Source organism: Seriola lalandi, unplaced genomic scaffold (assembly GCF_002814215.2).
Source record: "Seriola lalandi dorsalis isolate HSWRI2012SDOR001 ecotype SW California unplaced genomic scaffold, Sedor1 jcf7180002054971, whole genome shotgun sequence".
NCBI lineage: Eukaryota > Metazoa > Chordata > Actinopteri > Carangiformes > Carangidae > Seriola > Seriola lalandi.
The window spans coordinates 887,767-904,183 of NW_019525522.1; the positions used below are offsets into that span (position 1 = coordinate 887,767).

The 16,417-nt window shown below is 42.3% G+C and overlaps 1 protein-coding gene across 1 annotated transcript in view; it reads right to left on the reverse strand.

Moving 5' to 3' along the window:
- gpc3 (glypican 3) overlaps nucleotides 1-16,417 on the reverse strand; it is a 99,385-nt gene that overhangs the window by 23,147 nt on the left and 59,821 nt on the right. Inside the window, exons 4-6 of the mRNA XM_023395912.1 lie at nucleotides 10,469-10,611; nucleotides 9,865-9,990; nucleotides 5,442-5,553 (exon numbers count right to left, since the gene is read on the reverse strand). Coding sequence (XP_023251680.1) covers nucleotides 5,442-5,553; nucleotides 9,865-9,990; nucleotides 10,469-10,611 — 381 coding nt within the window. The remainder of the gene's footprint in view (nucleotides 1-5,441; nucleotides 5,554-9,864; nucleotides 9,991-10,468; nucleotides 10,612-16,417) is intronic.

Below are 16,417 nucleotides of genomic sequence, written 5' to 3' on the forward strand. Positions count from 1 at the left end.
GGGTTTAGGAGTGGGGGCGGGAAGAGGGAAGGGCTACAGAGCTGGAGTCTGTCACACACAACTCAGCACATCTGGGGAGATGGAAAGAAAGAAAGGCAATGAACAGGGAGAGATAGGGTGATGGAAGTACAAGCAAAAATGTTGGAAAAAGGTGCTAAAAAAAATAAAAGCTTTGGCATGGAATATGAAGATGTTTGTTATTCTTTAAACCACAGAGCAATTTTAACAGCTTAAGATGAAATAATTGTGTTTTGCCAAAAGGGATTCATAGTAATCTTCAACAGAGATGTCTTTCATAGCCAGGGTATTCCTATGTATCTTTTCAAAGAGAATAATATAGCCAAGAAGAGGCTGTCAGAATAATCCCAGGAGGTCTGACCCTCCAAATGGCAAACTCATCTGACAAATGAGTGGGAAACGCTCTGTAATCAAAGACCAATCACATAATTGGTCTATTTTGCCACTAGCTCAACCATCCCCTGTGAGATTAGTTGTTCAGCGAAGAAACCCGATACTCTGGGAAGTTAAACAGATGTTCAGGAAAACAAACTCATCTCTCCAGAACAAGAACACATCATCAAAATAACATGTTCTAATTTAAGAGATCCAGATATGTCTCTCCACACAGGAACTCACTTGGCCGGTTTTCACAAAGCAGAACCGTTAATGCAGAGTCACAGCTACAGTGAAGTTCTCATTAAGAAAACAGCGAGACTTGTCAGGCTGGCGTCACATGTTGTGAGCAGCATGTTGAACTACACTCATTTTTATCAGCTTTAACACGCTGCATATACAAGGCACAGCACACAGACAGGACCTCACACAGGAATTTGCTACATAGTGTAAGCATGCACAAGTAAAAATGTCCATGGATCCTCACAGTCCTGAACTGTTTAAAGATTCCAAGTCAAGGAGCAATAACTGAAGCAGAGAGCCATTTCTCTTCATCCATTTATAGTGCACAGTTCACTTTAAACTTGGCCTCGGCTCAGTCATGACATCAGCTGCTTTAGGCGTGAGAAAACGTTGTTTTATAAGCTGAGGCGACTGGCTCTGAGGTTTTTTTTTCCTTTGGTGTTTAGTTTAGCCGCACAGAGGCACAAAGGCAAGAGTCTGTATCTGCTGATTCTCTGATCAACACTGACAACGTGAGAAATGACATATTTCCGCCGCATAGTTGCATTTCACAGGGCCATCGTCACGGAGCACTTAGGAGTGGAGAAATGAAACATCAGGGGGATTAAAGTTGGAAGGAAGTGGATTCTTTGGAGGGGTCCCATGTTCCCCTCACTGTTGGAGGAGAGTGTAGCCCCTATATTTTATGACAGTCTCACATAGTATGGGCTGGGAGTGATTCGTGGTTTGAAAGTGGGTCAGTACAAGCTGGAAGAACCATTGATTGTGTTCACCGTTTCAGCCAAAAGGAGAATAATGTGCATTCAGATGGAAAATGTGTGCAGGATGAAAGAGCCTTATAGGACCGGCGTGCGAGTGACTCGTGTCCTGAATGTAGAGCTGAATGCACATAAATCTATACATTCCTCAGCCTACAGCTCTGAACAAACTGTGCAAGATGCTCAAACGCACAGGTGACATCATGAGCCTGAAATACTTCAGTTTGTAATCAGCATGGCACTGTGCTGGTCCACTTCCAGGAACATTACACATACTGTCTCATTGTTGGCCTGTCCTCATCCACTCCGCATATAAACAGGGCAGATGAAAGTAATTATCTGTGAGTTCGGCCTTCTCTCTCATATCGGATGGTTAATTAGTCCGTTTGCTTTCAGCTCTGCAACATCCAGAGACGGTGGTCTTTCAACTGGCGGGGAGGCGGAGATCTTGTAAAACTGCTTTTAACTAAACAACATCACTTTCTCCAGTGTCCTCAGAGGTTGTTTACAAGATGCCGGCTCAGAGCAGCTAGAGGACCGTGATATACTGTGTATAGTCAATAAACATTTAGCAGCAGTATAAAGCAAGTTTAAAGCTTTGTCTCTGATGATATGTGACATCAGCCTTCTCTGTTGGCAGATATGTGTTGTTTTGCGAGTGTTGTGGCTCTATCGGTCTTGGAATATCTTAACAACTACTGGATGTGTTCTCATGAAACTTGGTACAGACATTCACGGTCCCTTTAGGGTGAAACCAAATGACTTTGCTGATTCCTTTACTTTTTATCTAGCACATCCAGCAAGTCAAAGGAATTTCACTTATCCTGTCAGATATCTCAACACCAATTGACAAACATTCATGTTTCAGTCAGGATGACTCGTAATGATTTTGGTCACTCATTTTTTTTCAAAACTAATGACATCCCCATCAGTCTCAGCTGTACTGTGGGTATGTTTTAGCATGCTAACATGCTAATCTAATGGTGAATATGGCAAACATTATACCTTCTAAACGTCAGCATATTAGCATTGTTATGTAGAGCTTGTTAGCCTGCAGATGTTAGCATTTAAAGCAACACATTGCCGAACAACAGCCTCACAGAGACACTAGAGTAGCTGCAGACTCTTAAATTTCCCTTGTTCTCTCATTCACTACCATCTCTATAACAGACACTCGCAGTTTGTGCTAGAGTGAGCAGTAAATTGAGATTTCAGACACTTACTTATCATTTGTGTCAACGCTGACAGCTGTAGAGTTGCGCAACTGCCATTTTCACAGCTACAAAATACAAAACATTACATCCTACTGACACCAGTTCCATTGTGTAATGTTTGCGGGCGATATATAGTGCTTAAATTTACACATTCCGACACTCAAATAAAATGGCTGGCAGGAAATGTGGTGAACTATAAAGTAAATAGGGAGTGATTTTGGACACAGCCGTAGCCTTGTTCTTTAACAGTGAACATTACATTTGCTTCTTAACATGTCTGCAAACTTCAGAAATACATACAAATGGTTAGACAACTTAACAAGAACAGCTTACAACATAAAAAAAAAGATACATAAATTAAGGCCTCAAATGGCTCCATAAACTCGCATCCTAGCAACAAAAATTTAATTTTGTAAACTTTGCAAAGGGTGAATTTTATTGCAGGACTATTGTATTATATTGCATCATGTTGTAAGGCGTTCCTGTTATTTTGTGCACCCCACTAGAGTGATGATTTGTAATAAAAATATTACTCTAATCTGATTTCTGCAAAAATACAGAAAAGCATGGCCATGAGTCATAAACAGTTTTACTGCACATGAAATATGCAATCAAGCGCAGTCAGTCTTTTGTTAGATGTTAATCCAGCCCATTGAAGTCAAGATCTAAAGGGAAGTTGGAGTTCAAGCAGAAATGTGCTTGACTCCTCTGTATGGTCATCAGATATGGGATTAAAAGCTCCCCTGTGAATAGTAAATCTGCATAAATATCAGCCGTTTATGTAAACAAAATCAAAACCCCACAAATGTCCACATGGATACCACGTCCATGGTCATCAACAGGGGAGCCAATGAGAAATAAGTATTCGATTTCTGAAAGCATCTGATTTGACTGTGTACATGTTTCTATGGGATTGTTTGAATGTCTGCAACACAATGAGCTCAGTCATTTCGCCAAACTGCAATTTCTTGCAAAATCTCATCAAAAGCCAATCAGGAACCTGACCCTCATGGCAAACAGTCTGCACTGCAGCAGCTCCGCTTCTCATCATATGGGTACTAATGTTTGTTCCTGTCAGTGCAGGAAGTTTTGAAAGGCTTATGACACTAGAGAGTGTGTGTGTACATGCCCTGTGTTTTTAAGATTAAAGGATGATTTTGGTTTATTACAACTTGAGGATGCAGTGCCCGAGTTGTGGAATGGTTTACCTGCGCCTCTAAGGTCTGCCAATTCTGTGGAGTCATTTAAAGTCTTATCTGTCTAAACAGGCTTTCGGATAACTGTGCATATTTTTACTGGATACTCTACTGTATCTCTGTGTTTTGTGTTTTCTATGTATTTGCATTTTTGGCTCTATAAAGCACTTTGTGATTCATGTGTGTGAAAAGTGCTATATAAATAAACTTCACTAACTTACTGTTGTAGTTTTGGCCATCATACCTACTGGTAATAACATCACACAGTCAGACAGTCACTTAGGTTTTAAGCAATCTTCCAGGTTAGACAAATTTATTTGGAAGAGAATATAAAAGCAAACAGTAAAATTATTATTGCCCTAATGCACGAACCAAAGTTGTGTTTGCAGAGGGATTATTACCAACACTGACAAGATGATGAAAACTATAAAAATGAGACCAACATTTTTATTACCTGGAATTATCTAATCATGTCTGGGGGGGGGGGCTTACAGCAGGACTAGCATGCATGATGTTATACAGCAAAAGTAATTGAGAAAATTACAGCGACTCAACCCACAACCCTGTGTGTTTTTTTCTGGGTTGTCGGACGGGGGACTGAAGGAAGGTCCACAGTTGCTCTTTAGATCTCCCAGGTTGTTTAAACAGGAGAGAAGGTTTGTAATCCACAGAGACAGGCCTGCAGCACTCAGAGGTTCCCGCACCAAGACGAACTCACACAAACACACTTCACTGCTAAAAGACAGTGTGTGTGTGTGTGTGTGTGTGTGTGTGTGTGTGTGTGTGTGTGTGTGTGTGTGCGTGCGGTATAGGTAGGCAAGCCGATGTGTTGACAGCTACAAGTGCAACCACCAGGAACCAGGAAATACAGACAGATCTGTGGGCTGATACATCTACTGACCGAGGCTGACTTTGAGCCTACATGCAAGCATCTCTGTACTCAGTCAGCCCACTCCAAACGGTGGTTTCCATGGTGATGGCGGCAGCAAAAAAAGGGGTTTCGGCCTTGATGACAGCTGGGACTTAGTGTGGATGGAGGACATAATTCTTATAAATCACAACAACCCCTATCACCCTCAGAAAATGTGTCCTTGTCTGGACACAACATCGGTGGATTTGTGTCTAATGAGAGGGGTCTCTCTTTTTTTAGAGCAGTGCAGATGAGACCCACATATAAAGTCTATTCAAAGGTGCACATTCAGAATTTTGTTGTGTTGAACATCTAAAGAGCAAGGTTTTGACATCAACCTTGAACACAGGTGCCCAGTGTATTTTCTCTCCAATATATAAAAGAAAGGTACATTACAGCACAGAACACCCTCGTTTCACATCTTCACTTGTCCTGTGCTGACGCACCCGCCCACCCAGGAGCTGCAGAGTGAGACCTCCAGCAACTTCAAAATCAATGTCCACCAGTGAACCAAGAAGTAGAACTAATAGGCAGATAAACCCATACACCTCCATAGAGGAGAGGGCAACTCGTGGGCACAGATAAACTGCAGTGTTTAAACCTACAATAAAAATCCATAAAAGACAGTTAAACACAGAGGCAAAAAGGATCATCTACAGGCACACGCACACACACACACACACACACACACACACACACACACAAGAAACACACTGACACAGCTCACCTGGTTGATGTGTTTGAGTTTGTCTATGATCTGGCTGATTATTGGCTCAGGGGGCTTGTTGTTCCTGGACTCGGAGCTGGGGTGTAGTCGCTTCAAGCCAGGCCCGGGAAACCTGACAGGACAGGAAGAAAGAAACTGAATCAGTTCTTTTGTTGTTGAATCTTTTTGAAAGAGTTTCACTGATTCAAAAAGCTCAATGTGAGCCTCAGGAGCGGAAGACATCATGAACTGACCAATGCGCCATCACCCCAAACAAGGCGTTTATCACCATCTAGTGTTGATAAGACGAATGACAGCACTTCTGGTTTTTAGTTCAGGGGCCGATCTGAAGAGCTGGAAAGTTCATTTGTAATTCAACCCTAACCAGAGGACTTACTTCTCCCTCACTGGAGACGTTGGGTCTATAAAGTTAAATAGGGATTAACATTTTTTTTAACATTTGATGTTTAAAGATAGTTTAAGTATTTTTAATAAAAGTTATGGAGACTGCATACCTCTCTCGTGCAGAAAGAAAGAATTTATTGGTCTATGTTCAAAATGTTGAAGCGTCAGCCTTAATCAAGACCATTAAGAACTATTAGTGTTGCAGGAATTATATTAAAATTCAACTCACATCTGTTTTAAATCAACACAGAGAAGCTGTTACATGTTGGTATAAAATGTTTTACAAGTATGAGTTTTACCAGGAGGAGACAACTTCTTCAAAGGAGTTTAACTATTATGCAAAGTCTGGCTGGGGATTAATTTCATGCACATTAAACTGGGCAATTAGTGGCTTTTTAATCATATATCTGGTGTTAATGAGAGGACATTAGCAGAGATGTACTTTTGTCCTGCTTTAGAACTGGGAGTATATTTAGGTACGAGCAGCCTGCAGGCAGGTGCTTACATGTCTGTGTGTGTAACTGAGGAAACGCAGCTCTGTTGACACCTGTGTATGTTATCGGGAGGAGGAGCTGGAGAGTCTGAAAGGCAGATTTCCCTCCAGTTGTTGTCTTTCATGTCAAAACTTTCCTGCAGGTGTTTCTTCACTTCTGGCGGTGCTGGTAATTAACCCCTTCCCACCACGCCATCGCAGCTCTGAGGAGACTAACTACTTCTGCACGCATGAGGCAAGTGTGTCTGGATTAAGTATAGCCAGGATTGACAATATATCTTCCCAAGACACCTCAGTGATATGAACAGTGGTGAGGGCAGATGTGCAGCGTAAATGTCATCTGCTATATTGCAGTAAAGGTTAGAAAGATGAAGGACAAATGGGCCGTAGTGGGGAAAAATGATTTTCAGAGGAAAGGTTAGTAAGAGAGAAAAGGGCCCTGAAAAAAATACCTGTTGGTGTGTGTGTGTGTGTGTGTGTGTGTGTGTGTGTGTGTGTGTGTTTGTGTGTGTGTGTGTGTGCGTTTGTGTGTGTGTGTGTGCGCGAAAAGCATGAGGTCATACTTATTCTCATTTCTGTGACACAGCCCTGAGCACCCACACACTCCCGACACACGTGCACCGATACACACCTTCTAGCTGCCATCTCCATTCATCAGTCTTTCATTCTCCCCTAAGTCAGACTTTTCATTAAACTCAAATTACATTTCCCCAGTTATTTATTCTTCCTATTAGCCATGATCTCACCCCCTCTCCGCTGCTAATTATCACATTAATAATGGAGGGAGATGTGTGATCTATTAAAGAGAGGAACAGAGGAAATATGGGTCGAGGAAGCAGGATTAGGGGAGAGAGATTTTGAGAGAGGATAAGGAGCTGAGGCAGGTTAGTGTTTCATGTGATAGAGGCTGGATAATTTTACAGAGACATAATTTAGCATGTAGCACCATTAAACCAGTTTTCACCACTGATGGTCTCAGTTGTCAGCTCTCAGTCTGCTGTGCAGTTGTTTCTGTGTCACTGTTTGCTGATCAGGTCCGTTAGCTCCACTGATAACCTAATCTAATCTAACACCAATTACCATGCTATTAGGTCCAGTCTGAATGAGGGAATAAACACCAGAGGGGAAAGGGAAGCAGGATTCCAGGTGTTGAAAGAATACATAATGGAGTCTGATGCTTTTCACACCACATGATGGGTCACACCTCCAGTCCCAGGCACAGACAGGGTCAGAGGGCGAGGTATATGCTGAGTTAACAGTGTGGCTGTGTGACTGGTAATATATCTTCTGGTTGAATGTCATGTTCAGATAAAAGTAAATCAAATTTAGATGATATTGTGAAAAGAGCTGTAAGGGACTGTCTGAAAATTATTTGTAAAAATAAATAAATAAATAAATAAATTAACAAAGGGTTTTCTTTGAAATTTAAAAAAATGAAATTTTGAACAGATATCCGTAGTGCCCCAAAATAAAGCTGCCCAGCTGCGTAGAGGTAAGAGAGTCCGCTGAGTTTGAACTTCTCTCTCTTTGTTCTATTTGTGGAACTTTTATTCTGTACAACACTATGAATACCTTCCAGGAGAGATCAATCTATGAATTAAATGGACTGCGCTCTTAGAGACCACTCAAAGCGCTTTACAATACATTCACACATTCACTCACACATACATCACAGCCATAGACCAGAGGCAATTTGAGGTTCTGTATCTTGCTCAGACACTTTATCACATGGCCTGGAGGAGCCAGGGATCTAACCACCAGCCTTCTGATTAGCGCATGACCTGCTCTACCTCCTGAGCCACAGCCGCACCGACTCTCTATGAGAGCTGGCTTTTCACTCTGCCACTGAGTGCGGCCCTTCAGATTACATGTAACAGCTTTGATTTCTGATGTGACAGCACAACACATAACAACTATTTTTTCTTACTATAACTCAGCCTTTAGTCTTGTCGATGTAGGTATTTATCTTTTAATGGCTAATTTAACATCCAAGGAATAACTGTTGAAAAATTGGCTTTTGGCACATTCACAGTGATGCTGATGATCGATGCATGTTTTTCCTGTAAAAAGAATTTCAAGACAAGAGAAAAAAAGTTAGACCATCCATCCTTCAGGTAAAAGAAAAATAACCAAATCCTCCCTCTTTTCTCAGCTCCTCTACTCTCTAATAACGTTTGTACAGTCCCTAAATGAAATGTTCACTGTTGACACAACATCTAATCTTTTATCGGCTATCACACGCACATGAGTTTACACTGTCATTAAATCCAAAAGAGGAATGGAGATGTAATGTTCTGAGCTGACACGGCGGCACATCTATTATCACAGTTATCAGTGTAACGCTCTTTGATGTGGTGAAAAGTGTTGCTCCTCTGATCTTGGCTCCAGGTGGGATGGTAAATACGCCTGATAAAAAGCGCCACATTTAGCTCCAAAGATCACTCCTCGAGTATCGGAGACATTCAGTGCCCGACCCCTCTGGCGCTTATCCCCTGCAACCACCCAATCTAATTTTATCTGCATGAGACAATATGAGAATGAATGCCACGTTTGGCTAGAGAAGGTCCTATCTGGGAGGATAATGGAAGATGATCCAGAACAAATCTCAGAGTGAAAATGTACCCGCAGTGAATTTGCAGGCATATGCCCTCACAGATGACATGGAGAATTGCTTGCCGCAAGACATTGTAATCTCTCGATCATTTTGTCTCCTGTCCAGCCTCCCTGCACCTTCCTATCACAGTTTGGTGCAGCTTGTAATCATCCCCTCAGGACAGATCTGCCCCCTTTCCCAACCTGATGTCTACTCCTCAGATTGAGGCTCTTTTCAATCTTTGTGACAGACTCTTTTCAGCAGTTTAAGAAAGCACAGAATTTATTCTGTCCTCCTCGGAAACAAGAGGTGAAACATTAACCTGCAGCACATCTCGTCGGAAATTTGTGCCTCTGCATTGATTAAAGTCTATACACAATTTACAAGGCAAAAAGGGGAATGGATGATATCTGTAACTTATCTAAGCCAAATTGAAATTTGGCACCGTCTGACGGTGCAGGCGGAAAGAAAGAAGTTATGATGTGTACAGCCAAAGGACAGGGGTGAAGTGAAATATTGCGAAAACCAAATGAGGTTCTGCAGGGTGCACAGGAGATGTTAGATGAAGGAGGAGCGAACGATCGAAACTGCAATTAACTAAGCAAGAAGAAGGTGACAGCACGCCTGACATTAATAACATCCCATAGAGCCAAAGTCAAGATTTACACTCACGCTCAGTGGGAGAGGGGGGCCCTCATGTGAAGCTCATCAGCTCTAGGCAAACTTACCCTTCAACTCACCTACACTCGCCTAGATGTGCTGCCGGAGTACGGGGAATTCAGGAATCAGGGCAGACTATTTGTATAACCGATTATTTAGAAAGCCAATAAACCTGAGCTGAAACTGCCTGCAGGCTGTAGGGTGTGCTAGAGGCTGGATATGTCAGTGGGTGCACATAGGGCTTGCAGCGGTTTTTGTAGCTGTGAATTCAGGCAAATGAAACACTGATTTACCTGTCTGTCATCTCCTGCCCATTCCAGCAGAGGGAGTGGTTCGCTGGAGCAGGCTCGCGGCTGCACAATGCCTCCCCAAGACCACTGTAGAAGAAGCTGAAGCCCCTCAGGTTGGATATGAACTCCCTGTGGAAGGTAAAGAAAGGAAACGAGAGAGAAACAGAGAGAGAAAAAAGTTTATGACTCACATCCATCAGCAAGGGACAAGAGTGTAATTTCTCATACGGAAGAAGGAAAGAAACAAAGTAAGACAGACAAAGCAGACGATAGAATAAGATAGAATAAGAGGGAAATTCAGCAACAGTGAAGCAAGTGAGATCCCCCTCGAGAAGGAGAGAGTAAAAGAGGCTAGAATAAGCAGTGTCTCTATTTCTAATTGACATTAATCTGGTCATTGTGCTGCCAAGGCCAGCTGCCCCGCTGGGCATCATTACACTGTTCATTTAAGCCTGTTACTACATCAGGGGTGTTAAAAACACTTGAGTGGAGAAAGAGTTTCTCAAGGAAACCTGCCCACAGTGTCAGGGACAATATAACAAAAATTGCAAATTGGAGTGTGAGTGCTGTTTCATCAGTCTGGATTACAGTCCCTTATTTCCCTCACCTGCGGAGACCAGCCAAAGTCTCATCAGAGTCTGAGGATGACGGCTGTGCGTTGCGGGCTGCAGAGACAGCAGGAGGCTGGGGAGGAGGAGATCTGACTGAGCGAGAGGCCCGCTGAGGAGTGTGTCCACACATCCCGCTCACCTGCAAAGTACAGAGGAGAGAGGAGAAAATGAGAAACCAGCATTGGGTGAGTGAATTCACTTCCTCAAACCTCTTCCCCCCACTTATGTTTCATTGCTCCCAGTTCCTGGCCCCGAGCCTGTTTATTCAAACTCTTAATAGCAATGACACTGCAGACAGTGAGGACCTGTCAACAGCCAAACTGCCGGCCTTACTCAGCTGAGCCCCTCTGCAAATTGTCATCTGTTTGCGTTTGTTTATTTTTGGGAGGGATGAAAGCGAGGGGATTTGCATAGCAAACAACTCATTGTATCCTCTGCCAGCCATTTCCGCCTTGTTCGAATTTGTAATCATAACACTCCAAAACCACAAGCGTGAAAATAAGGCCTCTCGTTTGCCTCTTCTTTCCCCATATAAATGCCATTGTGTTTCCACACGGGACAACATAACAATAATAAATAAGAAGTCCCTCTCTGTCTCTCAGAGATAATGGACCTGGCACATTCTTTTCAGGTGCAATAAAAATGCAAATGGCTGCTAATGTTTAGCTTGTGGTTTAATGATTTGCCGGTGGTTTAATTTCCCTCGGGGATACTGGCCGAGGCTTAATTCTGCCATGTAATGTTAACAGCTAATTGTGCCCAGCTCCCCTTTAAGTGAATAGGCTGGCACCACTGCTGCTGAATACTGATGGGACCTGATAGAGCAGCAGTGAACATCTTTATCTGGTGGTAACTGAGGCCACATGCACACACAAACACACACGCATGCATGCACACACACACACAAAATTTCCAGCAAAACAAAAATGAATCATTTCATGTAATTATTCATTTGAACATAATGTACCTAAGCCCATTAACATGATCAACATGCACTCCTACATAATAAACTCACTGCCAACACACACACACACACACAGACACAGACACACACACACACACACACACATAAACACACACACCCACGTTTATTTCATGCATGCTGACACAAAGAAATGCTGATCAGCTGTTAAAACAGAATCATCAGGGTTAATCAATACAGCCTTGTCATCCAAGGATACAGATACAGCAAAAGCCACAGACACCTCAGTTTACACACACACAGACAGACACACACACACACACACAGACAGACACACACACAATCCTAACAGTCACAGATGGTTGAGTTTTCTTGCACCAGGCATTTACTAATACCCAACATCCCTGAGTAGCCATCTACACTAACACTCCTACTTGGGGGAAACACCCGCACACACACACACACATACGCACACGCACGCACGCACGCACGCACGCGCGCACACACACACACACACACACACACACACACACACACACACACACACACACACACACTTCAGCCCATTGTCTCTGCCACCCCATTGTCTCCCTCCACATCTTCCTCTTGTGTAATTCTCTCGTTCTCCTGCGCCTGGAGCGAGTGCTGGTGCTCCCACAGGCCATGATTAATGTGATTGGAGCTGCGTTCCTCTTTTTGTTTGTGCGTTCCCAGGAAGCCGTAGGGGAGTTGTGGCACAAGGGAGAGACTGATTCAGTGCGCAGCACCCCCCCCCCCACGGACGATTGTTTCTGGGTTCTTCAAGGAAGGGGCTCATTAGTGGGGTATTAATATCACCCAGGGCTGGACTAACACAACCAACAGGAGAGTCTGCAGATAAGCCTGCCTCAGTGTGAGAGCTCGGAAGTATCTGCACACTTTTATCTGCACTGAGCAGCCTGCCTCACTGACAGAGAGAGGTGCTGACAGCCAGTAATGTGACACACACACGTACACACACATAACCCTTATGGTCCGCATGTCCATGCACTGGCACACCTGCATCTCAGGTTCCATGTGGTGCGCTGCTTGTGCAACCACAGTGTAAAGATAAATTCCCAAAAAATCAATGGCAATGCACGTAGACCCTGACACTCTCATGTATATTCAGGCTTATACATTCATCTTGATCACAATGAGTTATTAATAAGTAAACAGTTTCAGGAGGGAAGATGATGCCATCAGTGTTATATCGGTGGCAGGGTGCCATGCACAGCTGTAGCAACATACTGGAGAGTATTTGGTGAGTAATGTTTGTGCTCCAGAGGAGTCGAGGCTCAGGGGAGAGACTGAGTCAGCACTCAGCCCTCCTCCTCCCTGCATTGTTGTCACCATCATACAATTCTGGTGAAATGTTTCCCCGGTAAGTGAAAACGAGGGAAATGTCTCACTATGTGTCAAAGTAAAGTACTAACAGACAGGTTTCATGGTACCCATCTTCTAATGGGTACTGTCTGAGTTGGAAATGAGGAATTTGGTACAACAACATATTTTAGTCTGATGGGGTGTAAACTGTTTTAATTGTCTTGAATTGTTATTTTATTAGACCACACCTGAGATTTGAATCTAAATTGAGATTTTCATCAGGTCAGGTGTTCCCAACCCTTTTGACTGTCGTACTCTCACGCTGAGCTCAGGTGCCCCTTAACAGACACCACTAAATGTATTCAGTTCAGTTGTGATTTCAATGTGGATGTCATTTAATACCATTACAATGGATCTTGTTCCCAATATATTTTCATAAGATCGAATTGTAAGTGTTTCAGTGAGTTTTGGTCAGGTTCGTATAAACTACTACATGAAGTACTGTAAACTGGGTTACCCATTAATTTAAGATAACTATTTAAAGTTTTTATCTTTTACTTTTAATTTACTGTTATAGTCATTAATCTAGTACTTTTAACCATTTCAACCACATATCAATCACATTTAGCTAACTAATCCAACCGTTCATCCACTACTTTTAGCTAATATTTAAACCATTAATCCATTAGTTTTATCAAACCATTTCAGCCATTTAGGTAAGTATTCCAACTGTTTATCCATTGGGCTACTTAAAGTCAACTGCTTCCATTGTTTATCCATTATTTATCCATCCATTATCCTTATAGCTAACATTTTCAACCATTACTTTAAGATAAAAAGTAATGTGAGGATGCATGTGTGCAATTATATACTGTCAATATGGAGCACCGTCGCCTAATACACTGATCGAAGCTATTTAAAACATAAAACATGTATTCACACATAGACTCATGTAAAGTTCAGATTCTCTCAGTCTAATCTTTAAATTTCACTAATTAGTTCAGCTCAGTAACCTGCACTTATGTAGTAAATCCACCAGTTCAGAGATTTCTGCTTCACATTAATGTGATATGACAGCAAATCCCAAATATTGCGAAAATAGTAAGTTATCAATATTTTAGCACAAAACATTATAAAAATTGCCCAAAATGGTAAAACCTGAAATTGTGAATGCTAAAACATAAAGAGGACTAAATGCTGAATGTAATTGAGGATGTTAATCTCACTAAAATAGATGATGTGCAGATCAGAGTCTAATTTAAAATGAGACTTTAGTTGTTTGTGCATCAAGGTTGAGGAAATGCTTGTAAGAAAATGGATTTCACACTCCTCACTCACAGTTCTGCAATTCCTGAAGCATTCAGAGCTGTGAAAAGCCATTACCACATGATGTCTTTTTGATTTTATAGACACATGTCTGATGCAGATGAAACAGGGGGATCTATGAGTCTGAATCTGAAAAAAGTGAGATTGAAAACAGGTCTGAGGAATGAGATAGATCCACTTAAAAAGTGCAATGAGGGGTAAATACCCTGTATTAGGAGAACGCTGAACATTTTCTCTGCGTAAACGACTGGGGAAAAAAGGCCTCTTATGATCAGCTAAACAAATAAAAGCATTATTTTTCATCATTATGTCAACAGTTCAATTACAGATGCAATTTAACTGCAATTTCCCTGGCCAAACAAACTACTGATTGCGCCTTTTAGGACTTTTAAGCGCGACAGTTTATCTTCTATAATTCAAATTAAACATATGACTTGATAAATAACAACTTGGATAATATTTGGACGATGTGTTAGAGCGTTTCTAAACATGATTTATTGCATGTTTAAAAGCTCAAGTGGCTTTTACATCGTCAAAACAGATTCTGCTTTTTGTGTCTACAGTAGCCTACATGTTTGAATGGATTAATAAGTAATAAAAATGCAGCAGAGATTTAATTAGTGCTCGTTTCCTCTGTGAAGCAACAGTTTGGATGTGATTTGATCTGCTTGAGCTATTTTTGTGCACAAAGGGGAAGACAACAAAAAGAGAGCGGATGAAAAGTGTGCTACTGATGAAAAATGTTAGAGGCCCACAAAGAGATATATGATATTAGACTTGTAACTAAGCATCAAACTGTGTCGAGTGTGAAGCAATACACAACTGTCGTCCTCTGCAGTGTATCGTCTCTAATCTTGGTCAGATCAGCCGAGGGGTTGCAGGGTGATGTATGTCTACTCAACACTCTCCACACTGTCCTCCTTCCCCCTGGGCTCGCTCTTCACACTCTCCATTCTTCTCTCTTTTTCTTTCCCTCTCTTTGTCGCTCTTTCTCCCCTCTCTTTCTCCCCTCTCTTTCTCCTCAGTGACTGGTAAAAATAGAGCTTCATAAATCATGCATCTTCCCTCACAGTAGCACATAAGAATGAGAGGAGAAGAAATAAATGGTGGGGATGAAAGAGAGAGAAGGATGTTGAGGATGAGATGTGGCGACGGAGGTGGATGACATCAAACTCCAGGAGTGGGGTGGGAAGTTGACAGGGGAATAGATTGGAGCTGCAGGGCTCTTGGCTGCCCTCTTCGTCTCTCTGAACAGCAGCTGATTCACACTGGATGGAGGAAATGAATGTTAACATGCTGGGGAGCGGGCTGGCGGACGATGAGTGGTCATCTCGCCAGGAGAGTTACATGTTTCAAGTCTGCAGAGTAGAGAGGAGATGTCTTTCTCACACCTCGAGGACTCTTTTACTCAGATAGAGTTGATCCGTCTGTCACCCACAGTAACAGAGGTCTGCGCTCTCAGTGGAGGGGAGGTTAAGTGAGAGATGCAAACCCAGGCTGCAGCTGTTACAATCACTAGAAACCACAAAACAAGAAACAGAACTCTGTCTGTAGCTCCGTTATGTAGCTGTGCAAAATATTGAAGTGTCATTACAAGATTTCCTCTTCACGGCCAAATGCACATATGCTGATGCCAGGCTTGGATTTAAAGGCGTAGGAGTGAATCATATATACTTTACAATGATGCTTACCATTTGCCAAAACATACCATTTTTAGACATTCCAGTTGACAATTTTTTTTGAGTTTGTTAATTTGTTAATTATACGTTGACTGCATTAAAAAGTATATAGTTCAAAGTCGTTCTGTGTAGGATTTCAATGTTTCTGACTTTCGGCGCAGTGTGAGGATTAAAGACGATCCTGTGGAGACAGGTACACATGAGATAACCCCCCACTAACCCACCCACACCATTGATCTAACCCAGGGCGCCGAGGCACATTTCACATAGGAGACTCACACATGGCAAGGGTCTACTGAACGTGCATTTAATCTACGTTTGAACCATTCATAAGAGACATCTGTCACAGCTTAATATCTGGTTGTCATTGGCGATGTAGTCTGATGTGTAATTCATTAGCTAAACCACACACAGAATTACTCTGAGTAATTACCAAATAATGTTTCATCTCTGTCTCTCTCTCTCTCTCTCTGTGTCTCTCTCTCTCTGTCTTTCGTTTTGAGGAGTGGGCTGAATGACATCTATTCGTCAATATCATTAAATATATATATCCCCTGTAGAGATACCTGGTCACCAAAGCCGAGCCGTGAATGATTAACGTTACATCCAGGCCAGGAGGAGGGTTGGGAAAGAGACTGCCATGTCTCAGGGAGAGACCACTATGTGGCTGTGGC